Source organism: Nerophis ophidion, linkage group LG18 (genome assembly GCF_033978795.1).
Source record: "Nerophis ophidion isolate RoL-2023_Sa linkage group LG18, RoL_Noph_v1.0, whole genome shotgun sequence".
Lineage (NCBI taxonomy): Eukaryota > Metazoa > Chordata > Actinopteri > Syngnathiformes > Syngnathidae > Nerophis > Nerophis ophidion.
The window spans coordinates 50,138,862-50,163,125 of record NC_084628.1 but is presented as its reverse complement, the minus strand read 5'-3'; the positions used below and the strand labels follow the sequence as shown (position 1 = coordinate 50,163,125).

Genomic DNA, 24,264 nt, shown 5'->3' with positions numbered 1-24,264 from the left:
ATGAATAAAATAGATTATAGAGACCCAAGAGATGATTGAAAAAGTCACACATTTTACAATTGTATAAAAGACAACTGTTTAAATGATGTATAAAGTAAATAATAATATGCTTCCTGAAGTGGTCCAGAAGATGTTTCAGATGTGAACCAGTACATATGTATATCATATAAAGGTGATAATCTATGGGATTATTAACAATTACAAATACAAATATGTAATACTTCAATATTTCATATGAATAAGTCTAAAATTGTATGCTGAATATATATACATATACATACACACATATATACGTACACACATATACATATATTTATATATATACACCCATTAAATGATTATTGCATGTAAAATATGTCCCGTACTGTTTATTCCCACCTTTTTACTCAAATTGTTCTGTCCATGTTTTAATAAAAGTACACAATGTTGCATATTTATGCATGTATTTGACTGAAAAAAGCACTGTCATAAAATATCTCAGCAATAAATGTAAAGATCATATTAAACAGATTGTTAGACAAACAACAATGTCACACATGTTATATGTGCTGATGTTGTTAGAAAGTCAAAATGAAAGTCTGGACAGTTTATTTCAAATCCTGCAGTTTCATTTGCTGCTGCTGTTCTCACCAGCACACTTGTGTTTCTTACACTGGTACTTAGAAGACAATCTTTCACCACACACACTGCAACTCAACACTTTCTCTCCTGGGTGTCTTCTCATGTGTGCTACAAGCTTTGATCGCTCACAAAAGCTTCTGTTGCAGATTGAACAGGAATGTGATTTTTCACCAGTGTGTGTTCTCATGTGTACTTTCACATATAGACTTTGTGTAAAACCTTTACCACAGATTGAACAAGAAACAGGTTTTTCACCAGTGTGTACTTTCACATCTTGACGTTTTGTAAAACCTTTACCACAGGTTGAACAGAAAAAACGTTTTTCACCAGTGTGTGTTCTCATGTGTAGGTTCAAATATTGACTTTGTGTAAAACCTTTACCACAGATTGAACAGGAAAATATTTTTTCACCAGTGTGTGTTCTCTTGTGTCTTTTCACATCCTGACTTTGTGTAAAACCTTTACCACATATTGAACAGGAAAAAGTTTTTTCACCAGTGTGTGTGCTCATGTGTACTTTCAAATATTGACTTTGTGTAAAACCTTTACCGCAGATTGAACAGACATAAGGTTTTTCAGCTGTGTGTATGCTGATGTGTACTTTTAAATATGGACTTTGTGTAAAACCTTTACCACAGATTGAACAGACATAAGGTTTTTCTCCAGTGTGTGTTCTCATGTGTCTTTTCAAATCCAGATTTTGTGCAAAACCTTTACCTCAGAACATTTTTTTTCCCCAGTGTGTGTTCTCATGTGGACTTTCAAATTGTGATTTTGTGTAAAACATTTACTACAGAGTGAACAAGAATAAGGTTTCTCTCCAGTGTGTGTTCTCATGTGTCTTTTCAGACGACAATGGTATTGAAAGGTTTTGTGACAGAGAGAAGATGTGAAGTGAGTGTTGTCAGTGTGACATGTCTTATCATCTTTAGAGTCTTCATCATCAGTGTCAGGAGAGTGTGACGTTGTGTCCTCACTATCTGATAGTGGAGCTAAGAGCTTGTCTGCTTGTGATCCTCCACAGTGGTCTCCATCAGCTTCTGTTGTCATGTGTTGTGTTGAGCTGCTGCTTGGAGGCTCCCCCCCTCCCCTCTCCTCACTTTCACCTTTCACCTCATCATCTTCACTCTTCACAGGGACACCAGTCACTGGGAACTCCTCCAACCATTTAGGCTGACTGATGCCCTCTTCCTCCTCTTCCTCTTTAATGTGCGGCGGCTCTTGGTCCTCTTCTTCCTCTTTAAAGTAGGGTGTCTGTGGGTCCACCTCTTCCTTTTTATTGTGAGGGGTCAGCAGGTTCTCTTGCTCCTTAAAGTGAGGGGTCAGTGGGTCCTCCTCTGCATTTTGAATGTGTGAGATCAGTGGGTCCTCCGCTTGCCCTTTAATGTGAAGGGTCAGTTTAACATTATGGGTCTGTGGCGTCTCGTCTTCCTCTTTAATGTGGGGGGGGGGGGGGGGGGGGGGTTGTGGCTCCTCTCCTCCCTCTTTGATATGTTGGGAATGTGGTACCTCTTCTTCCTCATGTATGTTGGAGGACTGTGGTTCATCCTCCTGCTCACGAGGACGATGTGCTTCATTGAGGTCTGCGGGACAGGAGAAAACAAATATTCTTTAGAAAAGTCCAGCTTTGCTCAGTCACATGAGACATTTTCCTGCACCAACATATGATCTCACAATCTCATCAGTTTCCCCTCACAGCAGTCAGGGTACTTCCAGCTGACACATGAAGAAGACCTTCAGGGGAATGTCTTCCCAGGCCAACGTTCAATCCACCTTATTCATATAAAAACAGTCTAAAAGTCATTCCTGCAATCCTTAATGGTAGACGCCATACGTGAAAGTGTGCTGTTCTCCCTCTGAATAAGTCATACACACACAGGAAATAATGTACCACATGCCAGCCTCCACACAGTAGTACTAGTGATGAGCTCCCCCTGCTGGTGGACAATAACTACTGTCATTTTCACATTCATCTTTAGAGACATGTCTGTTATAAAAGAAGCATGAGCACAGTCAACATGTTGGCCAAGAAAGATGACATCTGTTTTGCTTTCATTTAGATAGTGTCACCACAGTTAAACTGGGAAGAAGTAATCAGATTACTGACTACACCTTCAAAAGATAACTTGTTTACCTTATTAATATTAGTGCTTCACGGTGGAAGAGGGGTTAGTGCGTCTGCCTCACAATACAAAGGTCCTGCAGTCCTGGGTTCAAATCCAGGCTCGGGATCTTTCTGTGTGGAGTTTGCATGTTCTCCCCGTGAATGCGTGGGTTCCCTCCGGGTACTCCGGCTTCCTCCCACTTCCAAAGACATGCACCTGGGGATAGGTTGATTGGCAACACTAAATTGGCCCTAGTGTGTGAATGTGAGTGTGAATGTTGTCTGTCTATTTGTGTTGGCTCTGTGATGAGGTGGCGACTTGTCCAGGGTGTACCCCGCCTTCCGCCCGATTGTAGCTGAGATAGGCGCCAGCGCCCCCCGCGACCCCAAAAGGGAATATGCGGTAGAAAATGGATGGATGGATGGATGGGCCGCAGTTATAACAATCCAAGATGGCGCCAGTGTGTGCTGTGGCCTGCCGTCTCTCGCTGTCAGCTCTGTTTGTTTTTGTGCTGTTCACGTTTTTTGTTGTCCCTGTCAACTCACTGTTGGTGTATGATCGCCAAACTCTGTTGGATCTGTGTCCCTCTCACACGGACATGATCAACTTCGACGTTGGTTTTTCGACGTCCAAGTCAGCGTTCTCACCTGGCCGGATTCCTCCTTTCCTTTTTCGCCCACTGGCTCCTCCCCCCCGGCGAAAGCGCCACCGGCGCCCCGGCAAACGTGGCGGCCAGCTGGTGAGAGTTAGGGCACTCCTGGCCCGCCTTTCCGTGGCTTCCCGAAGGAGGTATGGTCCGGTACCTGGTCTCTTCCTGCACCCGCGTTCGCTGGATCCCCCCGGGTCCTGGATTGTGCCTGTTGTCGGTCTGCAGGGGGAAGGTCACCCGCCTCGCTCCTGCTGTCCCCGCCCCCGGAGACGCGGCGTGAATTCCCGCCACCTGCGGGCTCTGTGTCAGGCCCCACCTGGATTAGCAGCGGCCTTGGACGAGCCGGCCCCCGTTAAGTTCGGTCTTGTTAACGCAAGATCATTGACCAACAAAACATTTATCCTGAAGGATTTATTGGTCTCCCGCGGACTGGACCTCCTCTGTTTGACAGAAACCTGGCTGAGAGTCGGTGAGTCCGCCGCTCTTAATGAACTTCTGCCTCCGGAGTGTTCCTATTTTAATTCTCCGCGGTCGTCCGGCCGAAAAGGAGGAGGATTAGCAGTGGTTTTTAAAAATGACTTTAAATGCCGTCAGATCCGCCTGCAATCCTCCTTTTCAAGCTTGGAACTATGCATGTTTGAACTGGGTCTTTCTGGTGTCGTCCTGTGTGTCGTCGTATATCCACCACCCAAGTACCACAAAGACTTTATAAAGGACTTTTCTCAATTTCTGGCCGAAATCCTGCCCAAATACGATCGTGTCTTAATTGTTGGTGATTTTAATATTCACACCTGCTGCCCAGACGAACCTTTATCCAGGAGCTTCCTGAATGTCATTGACTCTTTTAACTTTGTACAGTCTGTGTGTGGTTCTACACACGAACGCGGGCATACACTAGACCTCGTACTGTCTTATGGTTTTATTGTTGACAATGTTGTTATTGGTGATGCGGTGTTCAGTGATCACAGTCCTGTTATGTTTCATTTAACTTTTGAACCTGATGTAAAGCCGCTTGCCGTGCGTCATGCGCGTGTTATTAGGTCTGACACTGCAGCCGCCTTTTCTCCTTTGTTTACTGAGTCCATGCAGAGTATATCACACCCTGCAGACACTCAACATTTGATGTACTCTTTTCTTTCGACATGTTCTAAGATTCTGGATAGTATAGCGCCCCTCAGAGCTATACGTTCCAAACCAAAACAGGAACCTTGGCTCAATGAAAGCACACACACAGCTCGGCTTGAGTGGCGAAGGGCGGAGCGCAAGTGGAAAGGGGATCACTTGGAAGTCTCCTATCAAATTTTAAAAGAAAACTGTCGAAATTATCAAAGTGTGGTTAAAGCTGAGAAAACAAAATATTTGTCAGACTTCATTTTAAATAGCATCAGTAAGCCACGTGTTCTTTTTAATACTATTAGTAATGTTCTTAAACCAAATCCAGCCACTTCACTGGAGATGACAAGTGAAACTTGTGAAAAATTTCTCTCCTTTTTTAATGATAAGGTTGCTTCTATTCGGGCAAATCTTTCTCGTTTTCCATTAAGTTTTAATGTGGCCACTCAGTGCTCGACTGTGTTCTGTCACTTTGAGCCTGTGTCCATGCCTGAACTTACAGGAATAGTCGGCAAGCTAAAACCCTCGTCATGTCCCACAGACCCAGTCCCCCCTCGCTTTTTTAAAGAATTCTGGGACACTATTGATTTGTCTGTTAGGAACATCATCAACAGCAGCTTGATTTCTGGCTGTGTCCCCTCCTTTTGTAAAAGAGCTGTTGTTGAGCCTTTGATTAAAAAAACAGGTCTTGATCCGACAAGTTTGTCAAATTATCGGCCCATTTCTAAATGACCTTTTGTGTCAAATATTTTGGAGAAATGTGTTCTGGCACAACTGCAGCCTTTTTTAGATGAAAATAGCACTTTAGATCCATTTCAGTCTGGATACAAAGCTTTGCACAGTACTGAATCTGCACTTTTAAAGGTTTTTAATGACTTGCTTTTAATGTCTGATTCTGGCAACTCTGCCATTTTAGTGCTTTTAGATCTTACAGCTGCCTTTGACACAGTCCACCACACAATTCTTTTAGAGCGCCTGAGAGACTGTGTGGGTGTCAGGGGGACTGCGTCAGAGTGGTTCAGATCTTACCTGTCTGAGAGGTCCTTCTCTGTCAGGCTGGGGGACGCCACCTCCTCTTCTGCCCCGCTTTACTGTGGTGTCCCCCAAGGATCTATTTTAGGCCCCATCCTGTTCGCTCTTTATCTCCTTCCTCTTGGAGATATTTTTAGGAAACATGGAGTGTTTTATCACTTTTATGCAGATGACTGCCAAATTTATATGCCAATTTCAAAAGGCCACGGCCCCCTGAGACCCCTTCTTAACTGTCTATGTGACGTCAAGGCTTGGTTAGCCCAGAATTTTTTAATAATGAATGAGGGAAAAACGGAAATTTTAGTTTTTGGTGGGGCCCTCACTGACTTGGGACCATTGCAAAATGATGTGCGTCCCAAAGTCACCAGCCTTGGCGTCACTTTAGACAGCCATTTTAAACCTCACACACAAGTCAATGGCGTTTTAAAATCGTGTTTTTATCACCTTAGTCTTTTAGTAAAGGTTAAACCGTTTTTATTTTTTAACCTTTTTGAAGAAGTCGTGCATGCTTTTATTTGAAGTGGCCTGGACTACTGCAATGCACTTTATGCTGGCATTAGCCAAAAAGCTCTCTCCCGGTTGCAGTTAGTCCAGAAGGCGGCAGCAGGACTTTTAACAGGGGCCAGGAAACGCCAGCATATAACCCCAATTCTTCAGAGTTTGCACTGGCTCCCTGTTCATTTTAGAATTGATTTTAAAACATTGCTGTTTGTTTTTAAATCTTTACATGGACTGGCACCTCAATATATCTCGGACCTCATCCAAATTCCTGCGCGCGCTCTGAGGTCCGAGAGCCAGTTCCAGGTCGTGGTGCCCAAGACCAGACTTAAGACCAGGGGAGACAGGGCCTTCTCTGTGGTCGGCCCTAAGCTCTGGAACACTCTGCCCCTCCATGTTCAAACTGCTTCCACAGTGGAGTGTTTTAAGTCTCGTCTTAAATCCCACTTTTATTCTTTGGCTTTTAACACTACGTGAGTTGTGTGGTCCTCTGTCCTCTGTTGTCCTCTGTGTTTTTTATACACTTTGATTTTTATTTTACTGTTTTAATTGATTTTACCCTTTAAAATAGTTTTTAATCATATTTGTTTTTATATTGTTTTTATTGGTTTTGTTTTTATTCATTTTTTGTTTTGTTCAGTCATTAGTGGAGCATAATATTGTTTTTAACATGGCTGTGCAGCACTTTGGAAACGTTATTGTTGTTTAAATGTGCTATATAAATAAAGTGGATTGGATTGGATTGAATATATGAATATTAAAAACGTGTTTAGTGTATAAATATTAAATACACGTTTAGCATATGAATTAAATATACATTTATATATATATATCCATCCATTTTCTACCGCTTATTCCCTTTCGGGGTCGCGGGGGGCGCTGGCGCCTATCTCAGCTACAATCGGGCGGAAGGCGGGGTACACCCTGGACAAGTCGCCACCTCATCGCAGGGCCAACACAGACAGACAGACAACATTTACACACTAGAGCCAATTTAGTGTTGCCAATCAACCTATCCCCAGGTGCATGTCTTTGAAGGTGGGAGGAAGCCGGAGTACCCGGAGGGAACCCACGCAGTCACGGGGAGAACATGCAAACTCCACACAGAAAGATCCCGAGCCTGGATTTGAACCCAGGACTGCAGGACCTTCGTATTGTGAGGCAGACGCACTAACCCCTCTGCCACCGTGAAGCCCCTATATATATATATATATATATATATATATATATATATATATATATATATATATATATATATATATATATATATATATATATATATATATATATATATATATATATATATATATATATATATATATATATATATATAGAGAGAGAGAGGGAGAGCGAGAGGGGCAAAGAGAGTGAGAAAAAAAAGAGAGAGAGATAGAAATAGAGAGAGAGAGAGAGAGAGAGAGAACCAGACTTATGAAGAGGGAACGTGCGCCCTCCTGTGGACTTCTGCTGCAACTGCACACACAATGAACTTCATTACTTCCAAGTGTGCCTTATTTAGTGTCCCAGACTTCCAATTCCTCCTTTACATGTTTAGTGTATAAGTATTAACCCTTGTGTGGTGTCCATATTGTTGTTACTCAGCCAGTGTTTTTGGGTCTGATGGACCCATTGCATTTTGTGACTTTTAATGCCTCACAAGCAAACAATTTATGTTAAAATACTGAAAAGATGTTGACCTTATTCCAATTACAAGGAGTATAAACAATATATATGGTTAATTTTTGCCCTTTACCTTTGTTATGGCACATTTATAACGTATTATTTTAAACATAATAAAGAAAATCAATTAAAATCAAGATATGAGTGGAAACAAATTTGCAAGTGAAGCAAGCTTTTTAGAAACTACTGACTTTTATTTTGTTGAACTTGAAATGTAAGCCATTGTGGTGCACAACACAAGCTGAACAACATGAACACAGAGTAAACATAGCAGTGAAGACAACACATTGAACACATGGCCTGTAGCCACTAGCCTATACAACACTTGAGGGGCAGAGCTTTACTGTGTGTGTGTGTTGCAGATATACGTGTTGTTTTCCTCTCCATCTTGGGGCCGCACACTTCTTCTTGTTGCTGGTGTTCACAACCCAGAATAATGAAAAGATCAGGAATTGTACTAAGACTTCTGTCTCTCTTTAAGAAGACATGAGTGGCAGACATGTATCAACAGCATCACACACTTACTTCAGGCTCTGCAGACAGGCCACCAGCATTCTCCTCCTGAATCCTCCTCACCATGGCTGCAGAGGCTGGGGTTCTGGGGACATAATCTCTTCTCTCCATTTGTGGTCTCACCAATGCCATTCCCAGATCCTCAAGGAAGGGCCGTCTTTTCTGGAGCTTCACTCGTTTCCACTCTGGGTTCAGTGCCATCCAAATGACAAAGGAGTTGTACGCTGAGATGTCCAACATGTCAAATATTATCACCAGTGGCCAGCGTAAAGTCCTCCGTTTGCAGCTGTAGGCCGTCACCAGCTTGTCCATGTTGTCTACCCCTCCTTTTGTGGCGTTATAATCCATGATGATCTCTGGTTTGTGATGTTCCTGGTCACAGATTCTTCCTTCCCCGTGCAGTGTACACATGAGCACCACATTCTGGCCTTTCTTCGGCACAAAGGATACCCGGGATGTGTCAGCCGTGTATACAAACTTGGAAGACTTGACACGCCTGTTCTTTGAAGTCAGCAGTTGAGGTGGGAGCTCTGACCTGTTTTTCCTTATTGTTCCCACCATGGTCAGCTTCCTCTTCAGGAGCTCCTGTCCCAGTTTGTGCAAAGTAAAAAAGTGTCGCATGTGTTGTTGTGTCCACGGAGTCACTGAGACATGTCGAGGACTACTCTCATTCCTTGTTTTTTCTCAGGGGCTCCTCCATCAGGTTCCCTGTGTAGACTTGCAAGTTCCAAGCATATGAGGAAGTGACATCACTGGCAGCCCAGATCTTTATACCATACTTTGCAGGTTTGGATGGTATTTACTGCCCTAGTGTGTGAATGTGAGTGTGAATGTTGTCTGTCTATCTGTGTTGGCCCTGCGATGAGGTGGCGACTTGTCCAGGGCGTACCCCGCCTTCCGCCCGATTGTAGCTGAGATAGGCGCCAGCGCCCCCCGCGACCCAAAAAAGGGAATAAGCGGTAGAAAATGGATGGATACTGCCAAAAGGGGGCCCTAAATTGCATCAGCTGTTCATCAATGGTGACATTTGGACCAGGGTTGTACAGCAAGGGGAGAGCGAACAGCGTTGGCAGGTAGTGTTGCAACCTTGCGTTTGACCCTCTGATGTTCTGTGTACATACACTCTGTCCTCCTCCTGTCTAGGCCTGCTGTGTGTGTGTGTGTGTGTGTGTGTGTGTGTGTGTGTGTGTGTGTGTGTGTGTGTGTGTGTGTGTGTGTGTGTGTGTGTGTGTGTGTGTGAACAGAACATCAATTTCCACACTTCTATTAGCCCCGGGTCCAGGGGACCCCGAACATCCTATATGTAACAGAAATGTGTAGGGGGGTGTATGGTGTGTGTTCATTAAATATGTATTCTGATATATGTTCTTCACAGAAAATGAGCCAAAGCCAGTGAGTCTCAGTTTAACAAAATTAATTAATTGTATTATTTTTCTTTTAATGAACATTGAAAACGGGTCCCACAGAGCCGAACACCACACAAGGATTAAGACAACTGCTGAAATGATGTATAAAGTAAATAATAATATGCTTCCAGAAGTGGTCCAGAAGATGTTTCAGATGTGAACCAGTAAATATGAACTAAGCGGGATTTATGAGTACTCAAAAGCAAATGTATTAACAAATGTAAAACAAATATATACACCATATAATGTTAATCTATAACATCAATAATAATTAAAAATGATTTCTGAATATCTCTATACACATATAAAAGTATTTTGTCCTGTTTATTCTCACCTTTACTGTCAAAGTGTTGTTTATTTTTTAATAAAGTACACAATGTTGTATATTAATAGGTTGATTGGCAACACTAAATGGTCCCTAGTGTGTGAATGTGAGTGTGAATGTTGTCTGTCTATCTGTGTTGGCCCTGCGATGAGGTGACAACTTGTCCAGGGTGTACCCTGCCTTCCGCCCGATTGTAGCTGAGATAGGCGCCAGCGCCCCCCACGACCCCAAAAGGGAATAAGCGGTAGAAAAAGGAAGGATGGATGTATGGATGTTGTATATTAAAACATGTACTTGACTTAAAAATGCAAAATATCTAATTTATAAATGTTAGGATCTATGTGCTGATGTTGTTAGAAAGTCAAAATGAAAGCCTGGACAGTTTATTTCAAATCCTGCAGTTTCATTTGCTGCTGCTGTTCTCACCAGCACATTTGTGTTTCTTACACTGGTACTTAGAAGACAATCCATCCATCCATTTCCTACCGCTTATCCCCCTTTGGGGTCGCGGGGGGAGCTGGCGCCTATCTCAGCTACAATTGGGCAGAAGGCAGTGTACACCCTGGACAAGTTGCCACCTCATCACAGGGCCAACACAGATAGACAGACAACATTCACACTCACATTCACACACTAGGGACCATTTAGTGTTGCCAATCAACCTATCCCCAGGTGCATGTCTTTGGAGGTGGGAGGAGCCTATCCCCAGGTGCATGTCTTTGGAGGTGGGAGGGGCCTATCCCCAGGTGCATGTCTTTGGAGGTGGGAGGGGCTTATCCCCAGGTGCATGTCTTTGGAGGTGGGAGGGGCCTATCCCCAGGTGCATGTCTTTGGAGGTGGGAGGAGCCTATCCCCAGGTGTATGTCTTTGGAGGTGGGAGGAGCCTATCCCCAGGTGCATGTCTTGGGAAATGTCACGCTTGCCACTGACAGTTTGTGTTTTAGTTTCTCCTCTATGTGTTTAGAATATCCTGTCCTTAGTTCCTGTCAGCACTCTTATTTTAGTCCAGCTTCCTGTTTGTCTCCCTGTGTGCTGTTTTTCCCTCAGCTGCGGCTGATTGGCACCTGGCTACACCTGGCTACAATCAGCCCGCTCCTATTTTACCTGCTTTTTTCCTCCAGTCAGTGCTGGATTATTGCCGTTGCCACATGTCGCACTTGTCTTTGCTACGTGTCGTATCTTGTCTTGTCCCTGCAGCGTTGCTGTAAGCTATGTTTGATTGCGGTTTTTAGCTTACTGCCTTTTGTTCCCTGCTTCCAGTTTGTTTTCTAAGTACAAGTACGACTTCTGTTTTCCATTCTAAAGTTCCTTTTTGTTTTGTAGCTCCCATGCTTGCTCTCTTAGTTTATCTGCCCACGTGCGTGCTTTTTGTTTGTACCCTTTGTTTGGTTTTGTTCTAGTATTTTATATTAAAACCATGTTTCCTTATTCAATGCCTGACTCCGTCTCCGCATCATGGGGTTCGTCAACAACAAACTTTGACAGGAAGTGGGAGGAAGCTGGAGTACCCAGAGGGAACACACGCATTCACGGGGAGGACATGCAAACTCCACACAAAAAGACCCCGAGCCCGGGATTGAACACAGGACTACTCAGGACCTTTGTATTGTGAGGCAGACGCACTCACTCCTCTTTCACCGTGAAGCCTAGAAGAGAATCTTTCACCACACACGCTGCAACTCAACACTTACTTACCAGTGTGTATTCTCATGAGTCTTTTCAAAAGCAGACTTTGTATAAAACGTTTACAATATACTGAACATGTATAAGGTATGTCTCCAGTGTGTGTTCTCATGGCTACTTTCAATGTGCTTTTTCATACAAACGCTTTAACACATTCTGAGCAGGAAAAAGGTTTTTCTCCAGTGTGTGTTCTCATGTGTACTTTCAAAGTGCTTCATTGTACAAAAGCTTCACCACATTCTTAACAAGAAAAAGGTTTTTTATTCATTGTGTATTCTCATATGTGCTTTGAAATGGTCCCTTCGAGTAAAATCTTTACCGCAGATTGAACATAAAAACGTTTTTTCTCCAGTGTGTATTCTCATGTGTGCTTTGAAATGGTCACTTCGAGTAAAAGCTTTACCACACATTGAACATGAAAAAGGTTTTTCTCCTGTGTGTCTTCTAATGTGTGCTTTGAAAAGGTGCCTTTGAGTAAATCCTTTACTACAGATGAACATGAAAAAGGTTTTTCTCCAGTGTGTGTTTTTGTGTGGTTTACCAACTGTCCCTTCTGGGAGAATCCTTTGCCACAAATTGGGCACATGAATGGTTTTTCTCCAGTGTGTATTCTCATGTGTCTTTTTAACTCTGCTTTTCGCGCAAATCTTTTACAGCATTCTGAGCAAGTAAAAGGTTTTTCTCCAGTGTGTATTGTCTTGTGTGTATTCAAATGTTGCCTATGAATAAAATCGTTACCGCAGATTGAACATGAAAAAGGTTTTTCTCCAGTGTGTGTTCTCATGTGTCTTTTCAAATCGTACCTCTGAGTAAAATCTTTACCGCAGATTGAACATGAAAAAGGTTTTTCTCCAGTGTGTGTTCTCATGTGTACTTTCAAATTACTAGGAGATTTAAGATGTGAAGTGAGTGTTGTCAGTGTGACATGTCTTATCATCTTTAGAGTCTTCATCATCAGTGTCAGGAGAGTGTGACGTTGTGTCCTCACTATCTGATAGTGGAGCTAAGAGCTTGTCTGCTTGTGATCCTCCACAGTGGTCTCCATCAGCTTCTGTTGTCATGTGTTGTGTTGAGCTGCTGCTTGGAGGCTCCCCCCCTCCCCTCTCCTCACTTTCACCTTTCACCTCATCACCTTCACTCTTCACAGGGACACCAGTCACTGGCATCTTGATGACATCAACCTCCTCCAGTCCTTCAAGATGCTCTCCCTGCTGACTGATGCTGTGTTCCTCCTCTTCCTCTTTAATGTGAGGGCTCAGTGGATCCACCGCTTCCTTTTTAAAATGGGGTGTCAGTGGGTCCTCCTCTTCCTCTTTATAAAGGGGGGTATGTGGGTATTCCTCTTCCTTCTTAATGTGGAAGGGCTGTGGCTCCTCCGTTCGCATCCTGAAGCTCCACTTCTGTTGCTCAGGGTGAAGATGTTCTTCACAGACATCTGCAAGACAAACACAGCATCTCTGCTCAGTCACACAATGCATTCAGTACTTTTACATGCACTTGGAAAAACAAGTTATTGTAAGAACTGTCTTGAAATCTCAGTGACGCACAAACACGCTGCTCTTTACAACATTATTCACAGGAAAAGAAAAACAAACCAGGACAACAGGACTTTTTACTGTTGATAGACGATATGGTTTAAATTAGATTTTGCGATTAAATTATTTCATGTAGAATTACTAATAGAACTATCTTAAAACAGGTTACACAGGCTCCTAATTTAGTTGCTGAAATATGCAGTAAAATAATACATAATTTCCAGTATTTTTTTTCCTCGAATAAAGTAACCAGATATTAACAGTAAATAAACAAGTACATTAATAAAAATTGTTCGATAAAATAATACAATTAGAAATGACACAATATGTTACTGCATATGTCAGCTGCCAAATTAGGAGCATTTTTTAACCCGCTTTGAAATTATTCTATTATCAATCATATAACAAATTATATATTGTGACATATATTGTAATTAGGATATATATTTGAGGTCATATCGCCCATACCAAACATTGGCTCCCCGAGTCATTTTGTTTGGCCCATCAAATATATTTATTTTTTATATTCTTCAGATGTGTGTGTATGTTTAAAATGTTGTACTCCTGTTCTACATCACTTGGAAGTGTCATATCATGGGGATGGTGTGCTTTTAACTAAGGGTGTGACGATGAACATGATTCTTACACGTGTGTACTTCATGTGTATATGAATGTACTTTCCCTTGTGTGCTTAGTTTTACTGTAACTTCATAGTGGATAATATCTATAAACAACCTAACTTGTTTTTCATCTTTAATTTGAAGGACTGTTTACTTATCTGACAAACTCAAAGGAAACTGCACTTTTTTAAAATGTCGCCTGTCATTCACAATCCTTATGTGAGACATATTTTTTAAATATTTATGAATTCTAATTATTAAATAAACATGAGCAGAAATCAGCTAATATTGGAGTCAATGGGAGCTCCTCTATTAGACCCACAAAGTCCTCCAAAAAACATCCAAAAACTGCCAACTATACTCATTTTACATTTTGTGACCTGAATATTAACCAAGTATTAGTGATATTTTTATTATAAGCGCTAACGTTAAAGGCCTACTGAAAGCCACTACTACCGACCACACAGTCTGATAGTTTATATATCAATGATGAAATATTAACATTGCAACACATGCCAATACGCCCGCTTTAGTTGACTAAATTGCAATTTTAAATTTACCGCGGAGTGTCTTGTTGAAAACGTCGCGGAATGATGACGTGTGCGCGTGACGTCACGGACTGTCAGGAAATATTAGCTTAGCATAACACACAGCTAAAAGTCGTCTCTTTTCATCGCATACTTACACAGTAATTTGGACATCTGTGTTGCTGAATCTTTTGCAATTTTTTCAATTAATAATGGAGACTATAAACAACAGTGCTGTTGGTGGAAAGCGGTGTATTGCACCTTTGTTTTTAACACAGAGCGGTCAAGCGAACATGTTTCTCTACGTCAACTAGCATGTTTTTGGATGGGAAAATTGTGATATATATCTTACCGGAGACATCATTGGATTATTCGTCCTCCTGCAGTAGCTGTTTAAAAGGCAGCTGTGAGCTTGGCTCCTCTGCTTCTCTTTAAGACACTGGGTGTTCACCGCAGCCATCCGACCTCGAGGTATGTCTTTACAATCTCACTAAAACACTATTAAAAAATAAGCAGATAAGGGATCTTCCAGAATTATCCTAGTAAATGTGTGTAATTACATCTGAAACGCTCACAATGCCGCTGCCCGGAGCCGTCGCTTTTTATTTTATTTTATAAAAAAAAAAAATTCTAGTCTTTCGTTATCAATATCATCATCCACAAATCTTTCATCCTCGCTCAAATTAATGGGGAAATTGTCGCTTTCTCGGTCCGAATAGCTCTTGCCGCTGGATGCTCCCATTATAAACAATGTGAGGACGTGAGGAGCCCTTACCCTTGTGAAGTCATCGTCTGCGACTTCCGGTAAAGTCAAGGCTTTTTTATCAGCACCAAAAGTTGCGAACTTTATCGTCGATGTTCTCTACTGAATCCTTTCAGCGAAAATATGGCAATATTGCGAAATGATCAAGTATGACACATAGAATGGACCTACAATCCCCGTTTAAATAACAAAATCTAATTTCAGTAGGCCTTTGAGGACCTACTTTTAGCGGCGCATAGATCACAGAAGTAACTAGCTTATGCTGCTATATTCAATCAATCAATCAATGTTTATTTATATAGCCCCAAATCACAAATGTCTCAAAGGACTGCACAAATCATTACGACTACAACATCCTCGGAAGAACCCACAAAAGGGCAAGGAAAACTCACACCCAGTGGGCAGGGAGAATTCACATTCAGTGGGACGCCAGCGACAATGCTGACTATGAGAAACCTTGGAGAGGACCTCAGATGTGGGCAACCCCCCCCCTCTAATTCCAAATACAAAAAAATATATAAATACGTTAATGGGTGCAACAAAAAGCACCTCCTTTAACACACCAGACATTTTGTCAATCCTTTCCGTGTCAATAGGTTGCCTATTGAGCTGCTTTCTCGCCTCTAAGAGGGTGAAAGATAATTCTAGATTATATAAATCATGCTTCTCACTTATGTAGTAGAAGGTTGTGGACATAAACCGAGAACTTGGTCAACTCTGACATCCAACTTAGACCTGGAGATGGCAAGAAAGATTCGAAAATACGCTATTTTGCACCCACCCTTTTTTAACCATTTGTGAGGATTAATTCTTCATCTAAACGGGAAGATATGAACATACCATCAGTCGGCATCCCACTGAGAGCAGACATTGTATGCTTAAAATGAGAAAGATATGTAAATATGACATGTTATTAAGTGTGTGACTACATTACATATATACTTACAGTGTGTATTTAAAGGGGAACATTATCACAATTTCAGAAGGGTTAAAACCAATAAAAATCAGTTCCCAGTGGCTTATTTTATTTTTGGAAGTTTTTTCAAAATTTTACCTATCACGCAATATCCCAAAAAACAGCTTTAAAGTGCATGATTTTAACCGTCGTTATATCCGCCTGTCCATTTTCCTGTGACGTCACTGCGTGAAGCCAATACAAACAAACATGGCGGATAGAACAGAAAGCGACATTAGCTCGGATTCAGACTAAGATTTCAGCGGTTTAAGCGATTCAACAGATTACGCATGTATTGAAACGGATGGTTGGAGTGTGGAGGCAGATAGCGAAAAAGAAATAGAAGAAGAAACTGAAGCTATTGGGCCATATCACGACAGACATCGGCAACGAGGACGAATTCGGCGATCGCCTTCTAACCAACGATTGCATCTTTTGACCACTGGTGCAACTTGAATCCGTCAATTGGTATGTACTTGTTTGGCATTAAATGTGGGTGGAGCGAAAGGCTGGATGCAAATATAGCTACAAATGAGGCATAATGATGCAATATGTACATACAGCTAGCCTAAATAGCATGTTAGCATCGATTAACTTCCAGTCATACCGTGAGCAAATATTTCTGATTAGCACATAAGTCAATAACATCAACAAAACTCAACTTTGTGATTTCGTTGACTTTATCCTTGTAAATGCATCTGCTTTGAGTGTCGCAGTATATCCACACATCTCTGTGCCATCTCTGTCGTAGCATCGCTATCGTCGGTAAGGTGTGCAGAACAAACGAGGGACTTTCGCATCTTTTGACCACTGGTGCAACTTGAATCCGTCCATTGGTATGTGTTTGTTTGGCCTTAAATGTGGGTGGAGGGAAAGGCTGGATGCAAATAAAGCTACAAATAAGGCATAATGATGCAATATGTACATACAGCTAGCCTAAAGAGCATGTTAGCATCGATTAGCTTCCAGTAATATGTCTGATTAGCACACTCCACGTAAGTCAGCTGGTGTTGTTACACCGTCCGACAACACACCGACGAGGCATAATGTCTCCAAGGTACGGAAAACAGTCGAAAAAACGGAAAATAACAGAGCTGATTTGACTTGGTGTGTGTAATGTGTTTGAGAAAATGGCTGATTGCTTCCCATTGTGACGTCACGGGTGAAAGGTCATTGCTCCGACAGCGTTTACATCGCCAAATCCACCCTTTTAGAGTTCGGAAATCGGTTAAAAAAACATATGGTCTTTTTTCTGAAACATCCAGGTATATATTGACGCTTACATAGGTCTGCTGATAATGTTCCCCTTTAAAATGTTAAAAGAGGATTTAAAGGCCTACTGAAAGCCACTACTAGCGACCACACAGTCTGATAGTTTATATATCAATGATGAAATATTAACATTGCAACACATGCCAATACGGCTGCTTTAGTTTACTAAATTGCAATTTTAAATTTCCCGCGGAGTTTCTTGTTGAAAACGTCGCGGAATGATGGCGCGTGACGTCCCGGGTTGGAGGGGACATATTAGCGCAGCACCATTTGCGGGCTGAAAGTCGTCTCTTTTCATCACGCAATTAAACAGTATTCTGGACATCTGTGTTGCTGAATCTTTTGCAATTTGTTCAATTAATAATGGAGAAGTCACAGTAGAAAGATGGAGGTGGGAAGCTTTAGCCTTTAGCCACACAAACACACGGCTTTACTATGGATCAGAACGGTCAAGCGAACATGGTTCCCGACCACTTGTCAACCGGCAGGTTTCGCTGAGAAAATTGTGGTAAAAACTCTCCTCTTACTGTAGATCAGCTGAGCTTGCGCCGTCCATGCAGCTGCCGTCAACTTCCCTCAGAGACTGACGTCAAGACACCCGTGGACACACCCCTCCGACTATCAGGTACTATTTAACTCACTAAAACACTAGCAACACAATAGAAAGATAAGGGATTTCCCAGAATTATCCTAGTAAATGTGTCTAAAAACATCTGAATCCATCCCAATGCAATCGCCTTTTATTTTAAATTATTTTTTTTTTTTTTTTTCTAGTCCTTCGCTATCAATATCATCATTCACGAATCTTACATCCTCGCTCAAATTAACGGGGAAATAGTCGTTTTCTCGGTCCGAACTGCTCTTGCTGCTGGAGGCTCCCATTAAAAACAATGTGAGGACGCGAGGAGCCCTCACACTTGTGACATCATCGTCTGCGACTTCCGGTAAAGGCAAGGCTTTTTTGTCAGCACCAAAAGTTGCAAACTTTATCGTGGATGTTCTCTACTAAATCCTTTCAGCAAAAATATGGCAATATCGCGAAATGATCAAGTATGAAACATAGAATGGACCTGCTATCCCCGTTTAAATAAGAACATTTCATTTCAGTAGGCCTTTAAGATGTTATTTAGAGCACTTTGAAAGCAGAATAGAGCGGCTACCAATGACTCAATTGCTCAAGGTTTATTTTCTATTGAGGATGCATTAACCATCGACCTGCTCAGTGGCCTTTTGGTTAGAGTGTCTGCCCTGAGACTGGAAAGTCATGAGTTGAAACCCTGGCCGAGTCATACCAAAGACTATAAAAATGGGACCCATTGCCTCCTTGCTTGGCACTCAGCATCAAGGGTTGGGGGTTAAATCACCAAATGTTTCCTGAGCGCGGCCACCGAGGAGCTTTTAACTACCTCGGCGACCTCGGCCCAAGAAATAGGAGAGCCCACCACAGATTTTCCAGGAACTGCTTCCTCATACGAAGATGTGTTGGTGGGATTGAAGAGGTCTTCTAAGTATTCCCTCCACTGATTAACAACAGCCGCAGTAGAGGTCAGCAGCAAACCATCCTCACCATACACGGTGTTGATAGTGTACTGCTTCCCACCCTGAAGCGGCGGATGGTGGACCAGAATTGCTTCGAAGCCGCCCGGAACTCGTTTTCCATGGCTTCCCCAAACTCCTCCCATGTCCGAGTTTTTGCCTCCGCGACCGCTGAAGCCGCACTTCGCTTGGCCAGTCGGTACCTGTCCACTGCTTCTGGAGTCCCATGAACCAAAAGGACCCGATAGGACTCTTTATTCAGCTTGATGGAATCCCTCACTGCTGGTGTACACCAGCGGGTTCTAGGATTACCGCCACGACAGGAACCAACCACCTTGCGGCCACAGCTCCAATCAGCCGCCTCGACAATAGAGGCACGGAATATGGTCCACTCGGACTCAATATCCACTGCCTCCCTCGTGACATGTTCAAAGTTCTTCCAGAGGTGGGAATTGAAACTCTCTCTGACAGGAAACTCTTCTAGGCGTTCCCAGCAGACCCTCACAAGCTCACCACAAGGTGGTGATTGGTAGAAAGCTCTGCCCCTCTCTTCACCAGAGTGTCCAAAACATGAGGCCGCAAATCCGATGACACAACTACAAAGTCGATCATGGAACTGCGGCCGAGGATGTCCTGGTGCCAAGTGCACATATGGACACCCTTATGTTTGAACATGGTGTTTGTCATGGACAATCCGTGACAATCCGATAACAAAGCACCACTTGGGTTCAGATCCGGGCGGCCATTTTTCCCAAGCACGCCTCTCCAGGTTTCACTGTCGTTGCCAACATGAGCGTTGAAGTCCCCCAGCAGAACAAGGGAATCAGCGAGGGAGCACTCTCCAGTATTCCCTCAAGGGAATCCAAAAAGAGTGGGTACTCTGAGCTGCTGTTTGGTGGCTAAGCACAAACAACAGTCAGGACCCGTCCCCCCACCCGAAGCCATGATGTTGTGTGCCAGGCTTCACTAATATAAGAGTAGCTATCAGCTGGCAACAACCCTTGACTAGATAAGGTGAGTGCATTATCATCACAAAACTGTATTAGGTGTCTTGCATTATCAGAGCTGCCATCAGAAATATCAGCATTCCAGTCACCGACCACATAAATACACGTACAGTGATTATCCTGTATAAAATAATTAATAAAAGCAAGTTTAAACATGGATTCATCCTCATTGTCTTTACATTCATACGGAGTGTACACATTGAGAACAATAAACTCCCTATTGTCGGACTTATACTGAACAGCAATACACTTCGAGCCTAATAACACTAATAACTGCATCGTGCTTTTTGTGCCAGAGCACAGCAACACCTCCCGCTATCCTCCCTCATACAATTCCCATCATTAATATAATTCAACAGCCCCAGGTCTAGTTTTGGGAGGAATGTCTCTTGTAAGCCTAACATGTCAAAGTGGAGCAGCAGGTTGTCAACAACTACACGCCGAGCCCGGTCCCCGGCGCTGGATATTAGATTTTTGTTTTCTCTTTGGCCTCAGTCTGGATCCCCTCTCCAGGGTCCCAGGCTTAGACTGATTTTTTTTTCTCACCTCTCCTCCTTTTTACCAGTTTCTCACCTTTTTTTTAAGGGGCGGCGGAAGTTGGCAGACCTGTTCTGTCTCCCTGTAATGTTTGTCTGCTCTTGAATGGGATTGTGCTGAAAATCTTAAATTCTCCTCTGAGATTATTAAAGTGTTTCTGATTCTGATTGTGTTTTTATCAGCCATCTTCAAACATAATTAACTTTCCAGTACAATTTCTTAAATTTTGATTCGCCGAAAGTTTTATCAGTCACAAATACTGCCTCAGTTTGCAATCGGACAACTTTACCGCTAGGAGGCTATTGGAAGAAAGACTTTAGAAAGACAAGACAACTTTGCTAATTAGTACTAATAAACTAGATTGATTGAGACATTGCTGGACAGCAGAGAAGTAACTAAATCCAAACAAACGTTGAAATTATTTTTTTAAGATATCTGGCTTGTATTTTAAGTAGGGATATAAATCGTTAGAAATGTATCGATATGATACCCTAATCGATACCAGTATTTGTCGGTACTTTTTTTGGTACTACATGTCATTTGTGGAAATAAAAAAGTGGAAAAAGTCATTTTAAATAGCATTCCTACTAGCACAAGAGGTTGAACACCTCCAACATGATGTTCTGTAACATCTCAGAGCAGGGAAGTCTTTTATCAGCAGCTGTTTATTTGAAGTCTTAAAGAAGTCAACTATGTGTGCAGTGCAAGGTGAAATGCAGTTATGTCATCTTCTTGTCAATAACACACACATCAAACTTTGGTTGCTTCCTTATTTGTCATTATTCAAAGCTGATTGTAATGTGTAGCAGCGGCAGCTGAACTCAATGTGACAACGTGTCATAGTTACCTCAGTCAGCTGGAATTAAAAATACAAATAGTTGTGTCTTTAATCCAAAATTTTCACGGTCCTCATGGACGACATTAATTAGAAACCAGTATTAATTAAAAAAATGGTACTTGGTGTACATCTCTTATCTTAACCACTAAACCTTTGAAATATGCTGACATATGTGCTGCTAAGGTAAATAAACAGTAGCCATATTGAATGTTTGCCTTCATTTGACCACGTGAGGTAAGGAGGACGGCCTCTAGGTCACATGGTTACACCCCAGCAATTACACTGTTGATGATTGATGAGCAATCATATTTAAATGGTGGTGTTAAAAAGCAAACATATCTTCATCTTTAGTGATAAATGTGTCCCCCGGATGAACATGTGTCACAAACATTGTATTAGATGATATGTGGATGTTGTGCTTACTTGGACTGTGATGAAGCTGTGAGGACTCAGGTGGTTTGTCTTCATGCTCTTCAGTCTTCACAGAGACAACAGTCAGTGGAAACTTGCTGACATCAGCCTCCTCCTGCCTTACAGGACACTCTCCCTCCTCTTCCTCTTTGAAATAAGAGGGCTGTGGCTCATCTTTGTCCCCTTTAAAATGTGAGGGCTGTGGATACTCTAAAGTGAAACTGTCCCCCTGCAGATGAGGGAGACATTCTTCTTGGTGTCCAATCAGCTGATGGATGTCTACAGGACACAAACAAAACACATTTTAACTCCTACATGCTAAGTATTAAATTGTACATGAAATATAGGGCTGTGGCTAATGAAAATTGTATTAATCAAGTGTTCTAATGGAAATGTTTCCGATTAGTTGAGTAACTGGAAAAAACAGTGTTGCTTGGTTAAAGACAAATTTAAGCGACTATAAGACATTTCATTTAATAATGAACGGCCAATTGGTTTGAGATGGTATGAGATCAAGATGTCATCTTTAGATCAGGCTTTGTTTTTTTGACAATCACAGCCACGTTAAAAAGTTAAAGTACCAATGATTGTCAGACACACACTAGGTGTGGGGAGATTATTCCCTGCATTTGGCCCATCACCCTTGATCACACCCTGGGAGGTGAGGGGAGCAGTGAGCAGCAGCGGTGGCCACGCCCGGGAATAACTTTTATGGTGATTAAACGCCGATTACAACCCTTGATGCTGAGTGCAAGGCAGAGAAGTAATGAGTCCCATTTTTATAGTATTTGGTATGACTGGGTTGGGGTTTGAACTCACAACCTACCGATCTCAGGGAGGGTGCACCGACATGAAGGAAATAACAGGTCAGTATGCTTTTACACACATATATAACTTGTCAAACCTGCCAGCTAGCAGGCTAGGTTTACGGCATCAGTAACCATGGTAACTGACTCTGACTTTGTCTTACCTCTCTTATTTTTGGAGGTAAAACTCTCGAGCTTTACATACTCAGGACTTTGCACTTAACCTGCTCTCTGGAATATTCCCCCGGTGACTGTGTGAGTTTTGTGTAAACATGTTGATACACATTGTTACAAACATCAACCTCTCATAAATATTGTGTGTCTGACACTGTCTCCTTCTTATCAACAACATAAAACAATTAGTGCATCATCCTCACATAACAATTCATCTTCCTGTAGACAATCTATTTAAGAATAGTGTTAATAATGAAATATAAAGTTAGTAAAGATGTGAGAGTAAGAAGTAAACAAACCTGTTCTGTGCAACACAACTTGATGTTTTTCATGTTGTCGCTCCTTCTCCTCTTTTGTTGGACAAAGTTCCTCCTCGTACTCTGCTGTCGTTCTTTGGCACATTTTCACACAATCACAACACTTTACACTCACACTTGATCTCTACTTAGTGATGTGTTTTGATCACTTCCGCCTCTCTTTGTTAGCAGCTAACAAGCTAAGCTAACTAGCAAGCTAAGCTAGCTCGAGAAGCATCAAAGTGCGCTCAGACTAATATAACCGGATGCAAACAGTTATTAACGATGTTTACTCTATTTACTAGAGTGCAATAAAGGACATATATGTGTACATGGAGGCACAGATTAAGAACATTGAACTGTGACGACTGCAATAACGTCTTCACCGTCAGACGCCATCTTGCTTTGTCCTCGCCGTGTTTGGTTCGCGCGCAGTGTTGTCAGATCTCGCGAGAGAAACAAGTAACCAGCTCTTTTCCAAATCTCGCGAGAGAAATAAGTACAACCAGTTTCCCACAACGGTAAAACTATTTTACTATATACTATTTACTTATTGTGAAAATAAAAGTAAACCTGTCGATTTCAAAATTTCTAAACAAAGACATACAACCTATTTTCGTAAAAATATTCAAATATTTAACAATGTATTGGAATTTAATTTTCCTAGTAGACATAACAGTTTGACAGCATTCTCGAATGGAACATTCTGGAGAACCATCCTGGATTTATTTGGATAGAAGTGAATTACAAAGGTAAACTTTTGAATGATTTAACTTCATTTGTGATGATTTATCTCTTAATTTGAGGGAAGTTGTCACCACCTGCTGCCACCTTGTGGTTTGTATTGTCAGTTTTCCTCTTTTGGTGCAGTTGATCTTGTTCTTACATTTCTCCTTCCTCCTAAAGTCCCTGTGTTGCCTTTGTGGGCGGAGTTGTGGGACGTGCACAGCTGCCTCCGATTGACCCTGGTGCTACTTAAGCAGCACATTGACAGCTGGATGGCACTCGGTGAATCCACTCCACGCCAGTTGATTCCATATTTCGAGTATTTTGCTACCTTGGCCATTCCCAGTGCCATCCATCTTGGTGTTGTTTTGTATTGTGCACGTCTTGTAACTCCAAACCAAGTTTAGTTCATTTTTGTATATATGTATCTTTTGTTATTTTGTCCACAATACACATTTTGTCTTCTCTGTTTCGCACCGTCGCTTTTTGTTACCTCCTGTTTGGATTGTTTTAGTGAGTAGATTTCCGCAGAAAAAGAAGTGTTTTACTCAGTGTCCTGCGCATCTTTGGGTTCCTCTTTACTGTGTTGAACAGCACTCTGACAGAAGGAGTTTCTCCAAAACACAACACCCTTTG

General features: G+C 42.1%; 2 protein-coding genes across 2 annotated transcripts; both read right to left on the bottom strand.

The window, feature by feature from the left end:
• Window positions 1-7,931: 7,931 nt before the first annotated feature.
• On the bottom strand, window positions 7,932-9,372 carry LOC133537318 (uncharacterized). The gene is made up of 2 exons (XM_061878349.1): window positions 8,224-9,372; window positions 7,932-8,112 (listed from the first exon to the last, which is right to left on the bottom strand). The coding sequence occupies exons 1-2, from the start codon at window positions 8,830-8,832 to the stop codon at window positions 8,008-8,010; spliced, it is 714 nt and encodes a 237-aa protein (XP_061734333.1). The 5' UTR covers window positions 8,833-9,372; the 3' UTR covers window positions 7,932-8,007.
• Window positions 9,373-11,863: 2,491 nt separating this feature from the next.
• Window positions 11,864-23,319, bottom strand: LOC133537317 (sarcoplasmic reticulum histidine-rich calcium-binding protein-like). Its single transcript, XM_061878348.1, has 3 exons — window positions 22,906-23,319; window positions 21,639-21,905; window positions 11,864-13,060 (listed from the first exon to the last, which is right to left on the bottom strand). The coding sequence occupies exons 1-3, from the start codon at window positions 23,006-23,008 to the stop codon at window positions 12,519-12,521; spliced, it is 912 nt and encodes a 303-aa protein (XP_061734332.1). The 5' UTR covers window positions 23,009-23,319; the 3' UTR covers window positions 11,864-12,518.
• Between the last annotated feature and the right edge of the window lie 945 nt (window positions 23,320-24,264).

Coding starts and splice junctions, on each gene's coding strand:
- LOC133537318 (XM_061878349.1), bottom strand. CDS start 8,832: ATGCGACACTTTTTTACTTTGCACAAACTGGGACAGGAGCTCCTGAAG. Junction 8,113..8,223: donor GCCTGTCTGCAGAGCCTGAA/GTAAGTGTGTGA, acceptor TGTGAACACCAG/CAACAAGAAGAAGTGTGCGG.
- LOC133537317 (XM_061878348.1), bottom strand. CDS start 23,008: ATGTGCCAAAGAACGACAGCAGAGTACGAGGAGGAACTTTGTCCAACA. Junction 21,906..22,905: donor AGTTGTGTTGCACAGAACAG/GTTTGTTTACTT, acceptor TGTGTCCTGTAG/ACATCCATCAGCTGATTGGA. Junction 13,061..21,638: donor ACAGCTTCATCACAGTCCAA/GTAAGCACAACA, acceptor TTTGTCTTGCAG/ATGTCTGTGAAGAACATCTT.